The following is a 15,863-nucleotide window of genomic DNA, read 5'->3' as shown; positions in this document are numbered from 1 at the left end:
TGTGTGTGTGTGTGTGTGTGTGTGTGTGTAGAGCTGAGTATAACCTGGTGGAACTGGTTCTTTCCTTCTTTATAGTTTGTTTTGTTGTTTGTCCTTTTGAGACAAAGTCTGACTATATATCCCTGGCTGGCCTGGAACTCACAGAGAGAGGTCTGTCTGCCTCTGCGTCTGTGAAGGTCTGTGCTACTACCACCCGGCAAAATGCTTGCTCTGAAATCTTGAGATGTATCCATATTGCTGTGCACACCAATCATTTATTCCAATATGGGTGTTGTGGCTGCTGTAATCCTAGCTACTCAGAGAATACAGTGAGAAGACTGAATCTGAGGCGAGGCTGAGCCACTTAGTGAGACTTCATCTCAAAGTAAATAAATAAAAAGCATTTCTCAGCCGGGCGTGGTGGCGCACACCTTTGATCCCAGCACTTGGGAGGCAGAGGCAGGCGGATTTCTGAGTTCGAGGCCAGCTTGGTCAGCAGAGTGAGTTCCAGGACAGCCAAGGGCTACACAGAGAAACCCTGTCTCCAAAAACCAAGAACCAAAAAAAAAAAAAGCATTTCTCTTGTGAGTGTTAAGTCCAATCTATGGACTTAACCATTCAGTAAAGATGCACACTTGGGTTGACCGTTATTTAAAAAAAGCAAAAACAGATTGTGGTAGACATGTTGATACGTGCCTTTAGTACCGGTACAAGGGAGGCAGAGGGAGTAGATCTTTGTGGATTCTAGGCCAGCCTGGTCTACATAGTCAGGTCAGTGAGGGCTACATCTACTTAGTGAGACCCTGTCTCAACCAACGGAACAAACCAACAAGTGCTGTGGACATGGTGTGTATGACCCTTGCTGTGGACTCATGCTTCATTTCTCAAGAGTTGATTGGCCAGACCATATGGTGCGTATGGCACTGTTTAAGAACCTATAGACTGGTAGCAGCACATCGACAGGAGTGTTCTGTACTTTCGTGCCAGAAGAGTATGAGAGCCCCAGTCTCCATGTTCTGGAGTATCTGGCATTTTTGTTTGTTCAGCAGCTGTGATGTTAGTGATTCTGTGCTTGTTCTCATGCATCATCTTTGAAGTATATTTTGCTCATTAACATTTTAATTGAATTTGTTAACACATTTTTGGTATATTCTGAGTACAAGTGCTTTGTCAGGTGTTGTTTGAGAGATGTAGCTACCTTGAATTCTTCATCCTATTTCCTCTACCTCCCAAGTGCTGGGATTGTAGGCATGTGCCACCTGGCTTGGCTTTTATCTGATTTTTTTTCTTTCTTTTTTCTTTTATCTGAATTTTTACACATTTGTAACGCTGAAAATTTTAGATGTTTTATTTTACGATTGTTGGTGTGCGTTCATGTGTAGGTGCTCCATGGTGTGTATGCAAAATATGTGTGCACTTGGGCACACATATGCCATGGTATGTATGTGGAAGTCCAAGGACAACTTTGGAGTTTGTTCTCTTTTCTACTTTGGGTTTTGGGGACTGGATTTAGGTCATCAGACTTAGTGGGAAGTGCTTCTACGGGCTGAGAGAGCTCGTCATCCTCAAGAATAGCTTTCTTGTATTGTGTGTCTTTTGTGTATTGCATTTGTAAATACTTCAACATGTTCTTTCTAGAAACACAAATATCTTTATATATCCTATAGCACCATTCAGCATAGTTTATATAGTTCATATTTCAATTATGCAAGTTGTCCCAGTAATGTTCCCCTTAAGCTTAAGTAGTACATCAATTGTTGTGGGGAGTTGTTTTTTTTTTTTTTTTTTTTTTTTGACTTTTAAAAGCTGCCACATTCCCATAGATCATCTTTGATTTTAATGCCACCAGTGGTTTTGAACCAAACAGGAGAGCTATTATGGTTTTTTGGTTTGTTTGTTTGTTTGTTTGTTTTCTTAAGATTCAGTCAGTTTGTCTGTCTTGAGTGGAGTGTTAGATGGTGTCCTCAGTGCTAGGATTACAGGTACATGGTGTCTGTGTGTCCTTTTTTGTGGTGAATGTCTCAACTCTTGTCCAACTTTTATGTTTCTCTTTTAAAATTAGTATATAATGTGTGAGAAGATGTTTTTAGATTATGAAAACTGCATGTTCATTAATCCTCTGCCGTATACTCTGTTGGGATCTGTTATCTTGATTATTCTAGCTTGTTGGTTTTTACTGTGATGCTTGTTGGAGGGATAATGTATATCACAGCAATGTCTTCAATAACCATGCCTCCCTTGTCACAGCTCAGATCAGCACTGGTGGCACTGTTGGCTCTAGACCATAAGTGGGTTTTTACCATGTTGTCTTTTTTCTGTGCTGAGACATTACACTGCAGACTCCTCCAGTTTGTCACAATGGCCATCTTTCCTGACCTGATACTTGAAACGAGTGTAGAGTGTCCCTTGTCCCTTATTCCTTTAATAGACAGCTTTGTCTCTGCTGTGAACTTCCTTAGAAAACAATAGTGCGAGTGCTTGCATGCTGTTTTCACCTTGCTCTCTGCACTGCACATGTGCTCTTTGTGGTCCTCTGCCAAGCTGTGCATAGGAGACACTTCTGTGAATAGGAGACACTTCTGTCTCCTATTCGTCTGCTTGGCTGGAGTCTGACCTGAGCTCCATGGAGCTGTGCCCTGAGCCTGGGGTTTCTTGTGCTGCCTTGGCACACAACATCTTTGCTTCTGATCTTGGAGTTGCTTGTTTTTACTTAGATGTCTTTCCTGTGCCATACTATAAGCTGCAGGAAGGCGGGAACTGTTTCTGCATCCCTAGTATATAATACCATGCCTGCCTGCTATGTTAGAATTCAAATATCTGAATGAATGTGTATCATGAGAGTTAATGTCAAGTAGGACATATGATTGAGGTTTTGATATATTTTCAGATAATTTCAGATAAATTAATAATGTGATTAGCTTGAGAGGGTTTTTTTTGGTATATTCCAGAAAAAATATCTCACTGCTATTATAAATTTAAATAGGAAGAAAAAAACTGTTTCATAGTCTTTTCGAACTGGTTAGGGAGCTGATAGAAACAGTCCTCCTTCCCTTCCTCCTTCCTTCCTTCCTTCCTCCCTTCCTTCCTTCCTTTTTATTATTATGATTTTTATTTTATGTGTGTTGGTGTTTTGCCTCTTTGTATGTATGTGTGAGGATGTCAGAGTCCCTGGAACTGGAATACAGACAGCTGAAGCTGCCATGTGGGTGCTGGGAATTGAACCTGGGTCCTCTGGAAGAGCAGCCAGTACTCAGCATGTTTATCTTAACATTCATGTGCTCATTATGATATATTTTATTTTTTTGTAGCGAGAGCTTAGTCTGTTTCCACGGAGTATTTGCAGTATTATGTGACAACCTGGGTCCCTTTCCCTACTGTGTACATTTGCAGTGGAAAGTTTTTAAGATGTGTGCTCCCATCCAGCTGTGGAGTGCATCAGGGTGCTCAGAGCCTAGGCAGCCCTCCTCATGCTTTGTGCCGTCCTGGTCTGTTTATTCCCCTGCAGTCGGGAGCAATCATGACAGTGCTTGCAGCTGTCTGCACCAAGATCCCGGAGGGGAGGCTTGCTATCATCTTCCTCCCCGTCTTCACCTTCACAGCGGGCAATGTGAGTATCTGGCGAAGTTCATATGTGACTGAAATATTGCTCTTAAATTGGAAGTAGAGGATTGAAATTGTACCATTTCTGTTTTCTCTTCCTGGCTTCTAGGCCTTAAAAGCCATCATTGCCATGGATACAGCTGGGATGATCCTGGGATGGAAATTTTTTGATCATGCAGCCCATCTTGGGGGAGCTCTCTTTGGAATGTAAGTTTGAGTGTAATCAATTGCCAAACTGTTTACCCTCCCCACCCCCCTGCTGGTTCCATCTGACTGAGCTGGTAGAGCCGCTTCTCTCCCTGGACTGCGTGTGTGGGAGAACACAGTGTGTCTGGGTAGGGGCTGTTGTAGGACCGTGTTCCAGACCCGTGCTTACTGGGCATCTGTTGCATGCAAGACCAGGATAGGTACCTTAGGTTCCTGTTTGATGATAGAAACTGAGTGCTGGGAATGATGGATGGCTCTGATGTAGTAGAACAAAAATTTAAATACGAACCTATAGCCTCTTTTTGCAGCATACTAAATGCACCTCTGTTGCACTTCAGGAAATTGGTTTTTGCCCAAATTTAAATAGAATAGAAGGTGGTTCTGCAGTGCACCCTAGGTGGAGCTGGGTGCTGCTGTGTTCCCATGAGTAAAGACTAGCTTGTCCATGTTCTAACTCTAGTTATGCAGCACATTATAAGCAGTCGGAGACACTGGGCCTAGAAAAGTAGTTGTGCTTTGTGAATTCTGTTTGTACTCTCCATGTATTCTCAGAGCATTTTTCTTTTTTCTTTTTTTTTTTTTTTTATAGAAAAGCGCCATCCTTTTTATTTAAATATCCTAAATATGTCATGAAGGAACATACACTGCACTTTAATGGTAAAAAGATACAAGTTTATAACATCTTATAAAAACTACATTAAAAGTAATCTTGTCCATTTGATAGACCCCTCCCCCTTAGCAAAATAAGTATATTTTTTAAAAAAATGGAGCTCGGTAGGAGGGGAACTGAAGATAAAAGCCCAGGGCCACAGCAGGGGCAGAAGGAACCTGGGGAGGGCTCAGAGCGTGGGCACCCCACTCCTCTCACCCTCTATGTCAAGCCATGAAGTACAGTCAGTAGCTAAATGACAAGAGGCTGTAGGGGACGGATGGAAAGGGCGGGCACCAGCAAGGGCGGGCACCAGCAAGGGCGGGATGGGACGGCCTGGTGCAGGAGTCCACCCTCGGAGCATTTTTCTATGTAGCTCCTTCCTGACCTCTTATTCTCGTGCCTCTGCTTCCTGAGTATTAGGGTTACAGATGTGCATCACTGTGTCCAGCTCTCATGAGCAGATTTATCTGTGTTCAGGAATTAAAATTCTGGTATAAGTCAAGCCTTTAAAAAGATGTACATTTGTATATTGCTGTAGTGTTAAAGCATTATGTTGCTATTTTGGTACCAATGAGGTAGAACACTTCAAGGTGTATTTTATGAGTACCACTCTTTTGCCTTCATGTATGTCTGTGTACCACATTCATTACCAGCGGCCACAGGAAGGCATCAGAACCCCGGGAACTGGACTTTCATATTGTTGTGGGTATTGATGCTAAGAACGGAATCCTGGCCTGGTGTCCTTAGAGAGCACCAAGTACTCTTAGTCTCCTGAGCCATCTGCAGCCCCTTAAATCTTTCATACCCTTTGTTTGTTTGTTTTTGAGATATGGCTGGCCTAGATCTCAGTATGTAGACCAGGCTAGCCTCAAACTCACAGATATTCACCTGCTCCTGCTCTGCTTTCCGCCTCTGCTGGGGTTAAAATCATGGTCATCGTGCTATTAATATTAAAATTATGTGTCTAGGATAAGATGAGATCAATCCGGTCTCTGGGAATGTGAAGGCTATTTGGGGAAGTGAGTATAAAAATCAAGGTTTTTGAGAGTAGGTGCTTTCCTAGGCTGCCATTCTCCATCATCCCGAGACCTCCAGGAGCCAGTGCTCTTCCCCTGGAAGAGCTGGCTGGAGAGGCCCTAAATTAACTGCACAGCCTTGCTGTGCTGGTTAAATCACATGCTTCCAGTTGGCAGTGCCACTCATGCTGCTTTGTGTGCAGCAGTTAGAGCACAGGACTCTCAGATTTGGGATCCGCTCATAATTAGGTGATTCCTAGTCAGGTCTGAGCAAATGTATTGCTAAATCTCTCACCCTCACTTAACCATTCATTGCCACAGACAGCTGTAAATGGCAGGAGGTATATACCATTATAGTCCTTGTTAGCAAGTTCCACACCTGACATTTCTTCTTATTTATAGTAAACAAAGAAACAAAAACGTCTGTACCTTGATCCGACCTTGATTGACACACAGAAACTATTAGCATGTTGAGCAAATTATTTTGTTTATACTTGTTTATCTCAAGTTAGGTAGATGTGGTTGTTTATGCCTTTACTCCCAGCTCTTGGGCTACATTGTGAAAACTTGTTACATAAATAAACAAGTAAACAAGGCAAGGTTAGCTTACAGTGAGTGAAAAAGTTACAGTGTAGGGCTGCTGAGTGGGCCTTTGGGTAAAGGTATTTTCCACAAAGCCTCACAAACTTAGTTCAATTCCTGGGACCCAGGTGATGTCCTCAGACTTCCACTTACTGACTGTGGTACTTGTGCCTCCTCCCCAAGACATAAATAAAATGTAAAGAAAAATATTTAAGTAACTATGTAAAGCTGCCTCATAGTTCCAAATGCCCACTCGGGACCAGCTTGCTTTTATCCTTCATATATCACAAGTACCAAAGCTTCATATCAAATTACCTGTTTTATTCAGTTGTACAGAGTGACTGTGGCATTTTATTTGATGTGTCAACTTGGGGCTGGAGAGATGACTCAGCAGTTAAGAGCACTGGCAGCTCTTCCAGGACCCAGGTTTCCAGCCTGCACTAGCATAGCAGCTCACAACTGTCTTTAACTCAAGTTGGTGGGGATCCAATGCCCTCTTCTGCTTCCTACTGTCACTGCACACACATGACACACGGACGTACATATAGGCAAGACACCCATTCACATAAAGCAAACATTCTTTTTAATGAAGAAAAGCAGTTGAAGGATCAGCTTGGTACTATAATGGTGTGAAGTTTGCATGACCTCACAAGTGAGGTCCCATTGTTTGAACATTGGACAAAGAATATTTGTCCAATAATTTGTCCAACAAAGAATATTTGTCTTCCTCCAGATGGTATATCACGTATGGACATGAACTCATTTGGAAGAACAGGGAGCCTCTGGTGAAAATCTGGCACGAAATAAGGACTAATGGCCCCAAGAAAGGAGGTGGCTCTAAGTGAAGCAAAGCTGGCCAGTATGGCGGTGCACCTGATCCTTGCTGCTGGAAGAGTCTCAGCATCGGCCACTCCGGTGACTTATGTCCTCAGTACATGTCTCCTTAGCAAATTATGGCAAAGTTGTGAAATAAATGTTTATATCTCTAGTTTGTAAACAGTGTTTGTTCCTTCAGAGTTCTGCTGCTTCTGGTGCGTGTTTTGTTAAATACGACATTCTTCAAGTGAGGAGGGACCCTCAGAGACCTGATGAGATTCTGGAGGAGCCTTGGCTTTATTCCTGACCTGGCACCTGCTTAGCATTGGTTCTGACTTTCCTCTTCAACTGGTCCACAGGGAAAAGTTGAGGGCACCTTCTCTCTGACATAGTCTGAAGTAACAGCTGCCACACTTCTAAACATTTCCCTAACTGACTTCTCTGGCAGTGAGCAACACACCCAGAAACTATTTTTAGGATTTACTTTCTAGGTCAAAGTTGCAGCTAAGGTAAGAGAAGAGGTGGCTTGGAAGATGGCTCAGCCAGAAAAGTGCCTGCCATGAAGGCACAAGGACGTGAGGTTTGTGCCTAGCACCCGCATAACATCCCATGCTAGTGGCACACACCTGCAACCCCAGTACATGGTTGGTGGTGGAGAGATGAATCCCTGGGGCTCATTGGCTGTAAGGATGAGCCAGTTTCAATGAGAGACCCTGTCTCAAGGAAATAAGCATAAAATGATAGGGGAGACACTAAGTGCTCTCTTCTCTGGCCTCTATACATGTATAGGAATGTCCCTGGGTATGAACACACAACCACACAAAATAAGATGGGGAGCAATTGAAAACACCTGTCTTCTACTTTCGGTCTCCACATGTATGCACATACATGTGCATGTTGCAGGATATTTGCTCACAACAATGAGTCTCAAGATTCTGTTGTTTACTGGAAAAACCTGTTTCTAGTTGTGGTGTGGCTCAGCCTTTAACACACATCTTTAATTCCTTTGGCTGGAATACAGACACACCTTTACTATGCACCTTTAATCCCAAACAAGTTAAAGTTAATTTGTAGAAGGAAGCATCCATGTTTAAAAGTGATGTCTAAGTGAATGGCAGAAAAAGTTACAGAATAGGATCTGCCCATCTAGAAGAGAGAGGAAAGGGAAGCTACTTGAGAGGCAGGGCAGAGAGAGAGAAAGCAGTTTTACCAAGCCAGTTGTACAGAGACAGGTTGAGGAGAGAACAAGCTAGACACAGGTGAAGACAGAACTAGCCAGAGAATGAGCCAGAAGATGAAAACATACCGCCAAAGTTAGCATGAGGCCAAGAGAGAAGCCAGATTGAATCGGTCATCTTGGAGAGGAATTTTAACCAGAACAGCTGAGTTGAACCAGCCAGCCAGAGTTCAGAAAGAACAAGAAAGGGTGAGTTTATTTGGCAGTAAGTCTCAGGCTATAAACATTCTAGGCCTGGATAATATTTTACAGAAGCTAGATGCTTGCAGGAGTGGGCCTAGGTTAGCAGACAAAGTAAGCCTTAGACAACTGCATCAGGCGAATCAAAGTTACTTTTATACATGCATGCACATACTCTCATGAACATGTACATTTACCCCTCCCCCCAAAACCCAAAGGGAACGACGTGGATAAATATAGAGACAAAATCCTGTTTTATGCTAGGTATGTGATCTAATTAAAGCATCATCTTTTGCAGACCCAGCTGCTTTCTAGGAATTTCCATTCACATCCCACCACCCCAACCATATGCTCAGAAAAGTGATGTTTGAGGGGACAGTTCATGGTTCTCAGTGTTGTACTTAAATGATGCTCATTTCAGGTTTCATCCCCTGCCCTCTAGCAGACTGCTTGCAGAGTTTTGTCTTCATTACTTGGGGACTCCACCAAACCCCCAGGTAGCCCAGGTTTCCTCCTTTGTACCCTCTCAGTCCCCCTTTCCCCAGCCCGTTTCCGTGTGTGTGTGTGTGTGTGTGTGTGTGTGTGTGTGTGTGTGTGTGTGTGAGAGAGAGAGAGAGAGAGAGAGAGAGAGAGAGAGAGAGAGCACACCACCAGAAACCAGTACCTGGAGGCACTTTCTACCTGGGAACCAGTGACCAGGTCAGGCCTGGAATCAGGTAGGCAATCTTCATTCTCCTTCTTGTCTTTCATTCCAAATCTTCCCATTTCCATCCTTAGCTGTGGAGCAGACCATTTGCAAGGTCTTGTCTTCTCACTCTATCTCAGTTCCCTGGGGTCTCTGCCCACCCTTGACTTCAGTCTTCATCTTGTCTTCCTGTACCATTGCAGTGAAGTGTGGTTTCATTTAAACAGAAGACCCTTGGGGACAGCTCTTCCATCTATGAACCTGAGGGAGGCATTTTTAGCTCAGTAGGAATAACTGCACTGAGAGATGTCTCAAGGCAGAATCTCCTTGTGCTTTTACAATTAAGCTCTTTTAGGATTGTTTTAGCATGTAGCATTAATATTTGCTTTACAATAACAAATGTTTGCCAATAATTCCTTAGATTCCTAAGACATATATTTAAAAGAATAATCACGAATTTCATCAAAGAATTCAAGGAGTGCAAAGAAGTAAAAAAAAAGCTTAATGAAATTAAAGAGCAAGAACTTAGAAGAAATACCTGAATGATGCTCAAAAGAACACAAAATAAGGCTGAGGAGCATGATGAAAACAATCCAGGACTTGAGAACAGTTTATTTAGTAGGGAGTTAGAAACATTAAGGAGGACTGATTCTGAAATGAAAATGGAATTGACAAACTCAACTAGAAAACTCAAAACTTTGCAAGAAGAATGAATCGAGCAGAAGATAAACTGTCAGGATTTGAAGATAAAGGAGAGAGGATCTAGACCAAATAAACAAGGACCATGAAAATTTTAAAGTGATACACAAAAGGAAAAAAGGGAATTGTGAGATACCAAGAAAAAAAAAAAAAAAACCTTCAAATTATGTAGAAAAGAATCCCAAATCAATGGCATACACCACGAAAACTTCCCCAAAGTAAGCAAAGATGCACCCATATAGATACAAAAGACACACACACAACCAAATAGAACTGGAAAGGAAACTCCTCAAGGCATGTCAGAGTCCAAACACTAAGCATACGTAATAGAGGAAGTGTATTGACAGCTACAAGGTAGAAAACACAAGTCACATATAAAGGAAAACCCATTTCTCATTAGAAACCAAAAGCCAGAGATCTTGGAGGAAAGCATCTCAATACTGTGGGGGCCAGCCTAGATTAACACATCCAACAAAATGATTCACCATAATTGAAGGGGGAAAAGAACTTCTTAAGATATAAACTGCCTAAATGAATTTGTAGCCAACAATCCAAAAGAAAATACAAGAAGTAAAATTTTGTTCTGAAGAGAGTAAGTATAGCAGAGACCCTGTGGCAAGACATGTAACCCAGTAATTATTAAAACAACAACAATAACACCAAAGTGCAACTGAAAACATAACATGCAAATGACTGACTTACACACACATTTCTATAATCATTTTAAACATCAGTGACCTCAGTACTCCAAGACACATGCTGACTGAATGGACCAAGAAATAAAAGCCACCAGTTGTCTACAAGAAATACAACTTAGGTTTAAAGAAAGGCGCCACCTTCCAGTAAAAGGCTGAGTGAAAGTAAGTACTCCAATCCAATTAGACCAGGAAGCAACAAGCATTAGAAATAGGCTTCAAACTGAAACTAATCAGAAGAGATAAATAGGGACACTTCATTCTAATCAAGGGCTTGGTTAACCAAGAAGACATTCCTATCCTCAATACATATGCATCAAACTCTGGCACAAGCAGTTTCATAAGAAAGGTATTAGTGCACGTGAAGACACAGGTTAACATCAATCCATTAATACTAGGTAACGTGAATAGCCCACTTTCTCAGATAAGTTGGTCATCTGGCCAAAACACCAACAGGGAAACATAAGAATTAATTGATTTATTACATCAAAAGGGCTTAACATACCTACAGAATATTCCACCCAAACACCAAAGAAGATGCATTCTACTCATCAGACCAAGGAAGCCTCTCTAAAACAGAATCATGTCTTGTGGCACAAAACTAATCTGTACAAACTCAAAAAGATGGAAATCACTCTTTGCATCCTATCTGACTGTACCACAGTTCAACTTAACATTGACAGCAAACCAATCTGAAGTAAGTGCACAGACTCCTGGAGACTGAAAAACCCAATGACAGATGTAAAGACAGACTTAGTGGCTGCGACCATTATCTGACCAGCCATAGAGGTCTTGGTGCCCCACTGTGCATGGGCCAATATGGAGCCATGGCCCAATCATCTTCTCAATCCTGACCATGCTCTGCCTGGTTTAGTAGTTGCTCCAGCAGTGGCTGTCCACTTTCAGTTGCACAGTGTTCCAATACCTGCATCATGTATAGCCTCAATAGGGTCACCTCTGCCAGCATGCCCATTCTGCCCAGGGGCAGCCAGGACCTCTGAGCCCACTGTGATTTTGACTCAGGTGTTTACATGAGCAGAACTCAAATTTGGTCCCAGTGTGGAAGGGAGACTTTTGTTTTCCTGTAGCCCTCTGTCATCATTATTTAAAAAACTTACTGCCCATGGGATTTTAAAGGGTTTTAAATCAAGTAGTCTTCATTTCTCTGGAATAAACACAGGAGTTCATTAGCTGGTTTGTGAGCCATTACCTTACCCCTCCCATTTTATTGTCATTAATCTGAAAAGATTTGTTCAGTGTTTCTTGAATGTAACTGTTTTCTATTTTAGAAATTCAAACATATTTCTTAAAAACACGAGAACGTTCATTTCTGAGTTTTTACTAGTATTCTGTCTCCACTCCATCTCAACCCATGTCTCGAGAGCTAAGGCTGTGAACAGTCCAAGAGACACCTGTTTCCTGAGATCTGCCTCAACTAGACAGAGGCTCTGAAGACTTTCATCTTAAGATCCCTATAATAAAACCTCTTTCTAAACCTTACATAAAATGGTAATTTTGTGTTGCATGAATTTCACTGTTTGAACCCATAGCCCCTATCTTAGGGGAACTTTTGTGTGATCATGAGCTTCTGCAACCTAACCCCTGAGTACAACTCACCTGGGGCAATACAGAAAGCCTTCATCATAGACAGGGACCTGATCTTCCCAGATTAGTGTGGGCTGCGCCAAAGCAGCTAGAGACTGTTCTATGTGGGTATGGCATTGGACCAAAGCGGGCCACAGGTCTTGACCGTCAGTCACTGTCCTCACCTGTGTGTGCAGTGTGTCACACATCTGGATCCAAATGACAGAACTTACTATGGTTGCAGTGAAGTGCTTTCAGGAAAGGGAGGTGAACTAGAGAAAGAAGGCAGCTGCCATTTAACAGCCAAGAGGTAGAGTTAGGCATACACAGCTGGCTGGAGCAGAGCAAGCATCAAATGGAGAGGCAGATGGAGATTTAGGGATATTGCATCTGACACCAGCCAGTCAGAGAAAATGGCGCCACCACCCACCCCTTACCTGGGACAAGCTTCCTGGAAGTATGGTGTGGCATCCAGACAAACACTCTGACAGCACATAAAGATAGATGACCGGCAGGAAAGTCCTTTCACACTCCTGCAGAGCCTGAATCCCAGAACACTGTTCACACAGAAAGTATGATCATTAATCCAACAGTGAGAAGACTGTGACTTGCTGAGTAGGTGGGGGCAGGGGCAGGGTTGTACCCAGGCTAGAGAATTCTAGTGGACTTCAATCCAGGACACACTGGCAGCTTGTCCGAATTCCTGAGTGGTGCTTCCTCCTCCTGTCAAGATTAATGCACGTGACAATTGTGTCGGGGCAAATTATCCTTTTGCTTTTTGGAAGTGCTAAAAGTCCCTTATTTTTTCATTATTTTTATGCTTATTAGTTTGACAACTTTACACTTTGTTAACTTTCTGTTTTAATTTGTATCCTGTAAAGGAAATCCTTTACAACACACCTTTCTATGCCTACAAAATGTTTAATCTACATTCAAACATGTACAACAGACTGTGCTCTGTACCTCTTACCTCACACTCCTGTATGTCCTTTCCTCTTCACACTTTGTAAACCTCACTCTTTCCTGGTTTCCACTGCGACAGTGATAACAGCAGCTAAGCAGATTAACCACAAGGTTCCCACTGCCATTGTTTTGTTTTCAATTCATTAATTTCTGCTTTGATCTCTCTCTCTCTCTCTCTTCTTTCTACTTTGTTTTTTCTTCTTTCTTCTTATCTGTTGGCTTTGGTTTGATATGTTCTTGTCTTTCACATCATTAAGTCATTTATCTGTGTTCTGTCTGTGTTTTGTGTGTGTTTGAGTGTGTGTGTGTGTGTGTGTGTCTGTGTGTGTGTGTGTATTTCTTCTTAAAGCTATATATATTTCCCTTGTGGGTGGTGTGTTTTCATTTAATTCAATTCCTGATCATTTTACATGTCTTTCTAAATGTCTTCTTTGACTCACATTGTTATACTGAGTGTTGTTTAGGCTTTGTGACTTCCTGCAGTTATTTACATCACTTGGCTGCTAATTTTAAGCTCTGTTCACTGAGGGAGACAGCATGAACACAGCTATTTCATTTCTTTACTTGTTGACATTTGTTTTGTATTCCAGTATGTGCTGTATTTTAGAGAACCCTGAGCTGCTGAGCAGAAGGAGTGCTCTTTGGTGTTTGTGTGGAATTGTCTGTTAGTCCTTGATGTATGATTTCATCTAATTCTGATGTTTCTCTGCTTATTGTTTATAGAAAGTATCCACACTTTGGTCTTCTTTCTTCTTGAGTTTCATGTGGTTTGTGAATTGTATCTTGGGTATCTCAAACTTTTGGGCTAATATCCACTTATCAGTGAGTGGATACCATGTGTGTTCTTTTGTGATTGTATTACCTCACTCAGGATGATTTTTATTTTATTTTATTTTTGGTTTTTCGAGTCAGGGTTTCTCTGTATAGCCCTGGCTGTCCTGGAACTCATTTTGTAGACCAGGCTGGCCTTGANCTCAGAAATCCGTCTGCCTCTGCCTCCCAAGTGCTAGGATTAAAGGTGTGCGCCACCATCCCCGGCTAGGATGATATTTTCTAGTTCCATCCATTTGCCTAAAAATTTCATAAGTTCATTGTTTTTAATAGCTAAGTAGTATTCCATTGTGTAAATGTACCACATTTTCTGTATCCATTCCTTTGTTGAGGGACATCTGGGTTCTTTCTAGCTCCTGGCTATTATAAATAAGGCTGCGATGAACGTAGTGGAGCATGTGTCCCTATTACATGTTGGGGCATCTTCTGGGTGTATGCCCAGGAGTGGCATTAGTGAGTCCTCAGGTAGTTCTATGTCCAGTATTCTGAGGAATCCCCAAACTGATTTCCAGAGTGGTTGTACCAGCTCGCAATCCCACCGGCATTGGAAGAGTGTTCCTCTTTCTCCACATCCTCACCAGCATCTGCTGTCACATGAGTTTTTGATTTTAGCTATTCTGACTGGTGTGAGGTGGAATCTCAGGGTTGTTTTGATTTGCATTTCCCTGATGACTAAGGATGTTGAACATTTCTTTATGTGCTTTTCGGCCATTCGATATTGAAAATTCTCATATATATGTGTATATGTGTGTGTGTGTGTATATATATATATATATATATATATATATATATATATATATGATGAAAAATGAAGTTAAAGCAGTAGGCATGATAGTAGACCTACTCTAGAGGCACAACTATGTAACAATAATCCTTGTGTCAGGAATGGCTAATTTGTTGGCAGTTTAGGTCAGCAATGTTGAATGGTGGTTGTACTTTTTAAAAATTCTTTTCAATTTAATTTTATTTTTATGGATATCATCTTTATTTACATTTCAAATGTTATCCCCTTTCCCAGTTTCCCACCCTCCCAGAAACATCCTATCACATCCTCCCTTCCCACCCCCTGGCTTCTATGAGGGTGTTCCTACACCCGCCCACCCACTCCCACCTCCCTGCCCTTGATTCCCCTACACTGGGGCATCTATCGAGCCTTCATAGGACCAAGGACCTCTCCTCCCATTGATGCTTGACAAGTCCATCCTCTGCTACATATGGAGCTGGAGCCATGTGTACTCCTTTGTTCATGGCTTAGTCCCTGGGAGCTCTGGGGGGTCTGGTTGGTTGAAAGAATACTTTCTTGCTTTTTCTACGGTGTAGTTTCCCTCCTTGTGTTGGTGTTTTCCATCTATTATCCTCTGTAGGGCTGGATTTGTGGAAAGATGTTATGTAAATTTGTTTTTCTCATGGAATATCTTGGTTTCTCCATCTATGGTAATTGATAGTTTTGCTGGGTATAGTAGTCTGTGCTGGCATATATGTTCTCTTAGGGTCTGTATGAGATCTGCCCAGGACCTTCTAGCTTTCATAGTCTCTGGTGAGAAGTCTGGTGTAATTCTGATAGGTCTACCTTCATATGTTACCTGATCTTTTTCCCTTACTGCTTTTAAAATTCTTTCTTTATTTAATGCATTTGGTGTTTTGATTATTATGTGAGGGGAGGAATTTCTTTTCTGGTCCAGTCTATTTGGAGTTCTGTAGGCTTCTTGTATGTTCATGGGCATCTCTTTCTTTAGGTTAGGGAAGTTTTCTTCTATAATTTAGTTGAAATTATTTACTGGCCCTTTAAGTTGGGAATCTTCACTCTCTTCTATACCTATTATCCTTAGGTTTGGTCTTCTCAGTGTGACCTGGATTTCCTAGGTGTTTTGGGCTAGGATCTTTTTGCATTTTGCATTTTCTTTGACTGTTGTGTCAATGTTTTCTTTTCTTTTTCTCTTTCTTTCTTTCTTTCTTTCTTTCTTTCTTTCTTTCTTTCTTTCTTTCTTTCTTTCTTTCTTTCTTTCTTTTTTCAAGACAGGGTTTCTCTGTATACTCCTGGCTGTCCTGGAACTCACTCTGTAGNCCAGGCTGGCCTGGAACTCAGAAATTCGCCTGCCTCTGTCTCCCAAGTGCTGGGATTAAAGGCATGTGCCAC

At 41.9% G+C, this 15,863-nt stretch overlaps 1 protein-coding gene across 1 annotated transcript in view; it reads left to right on the top strand.

The window, feature by feature from the left end:
* Positions 1-7,033, top strand: part of Parl (presenilin associated rhomboid like) — a 23,969-nt gene extending 16,936 nt beyond the window's left edge. The window contains exons 8-10 of the mRNA XM_021209200.1: positions 3,485-3,586; positions 3,689-3,786; positions 6,770-7,033. Of these exons, the coding sequence (XP_021064859.1) occupies positions 3,485-3,586; positions 3,689-3,786; positions 6,770-6,881 (312 nt within the window). The 3' untranslated portion in view covers positions 6,882-7,033. The remainder of the gene's footprint in view (positions 1-3,484; positions 3,587-3,688; positions 3,787-6,769) is intronic.
* Positions 7,034-15,863: the final 8,830 nt, after the last annotated feature.

Source organism: Mus pahari, chromosome 12 (genome assembly GCF_900095145.1).
Source record: "Mus pahari chromosome 12, PAHARI_EIJ_v1.1, whole genome shotgun sequence".
In the NCBI taxonomy this organism is placed as follows: Eukaryota; Metazoa; Chordata; class Mammalia; order Rodentia; family Muridae; genus Mus; species Mus pahari.
This window is presented reverse-complemented; position numbering and strand designations above follow the sequence as displayed.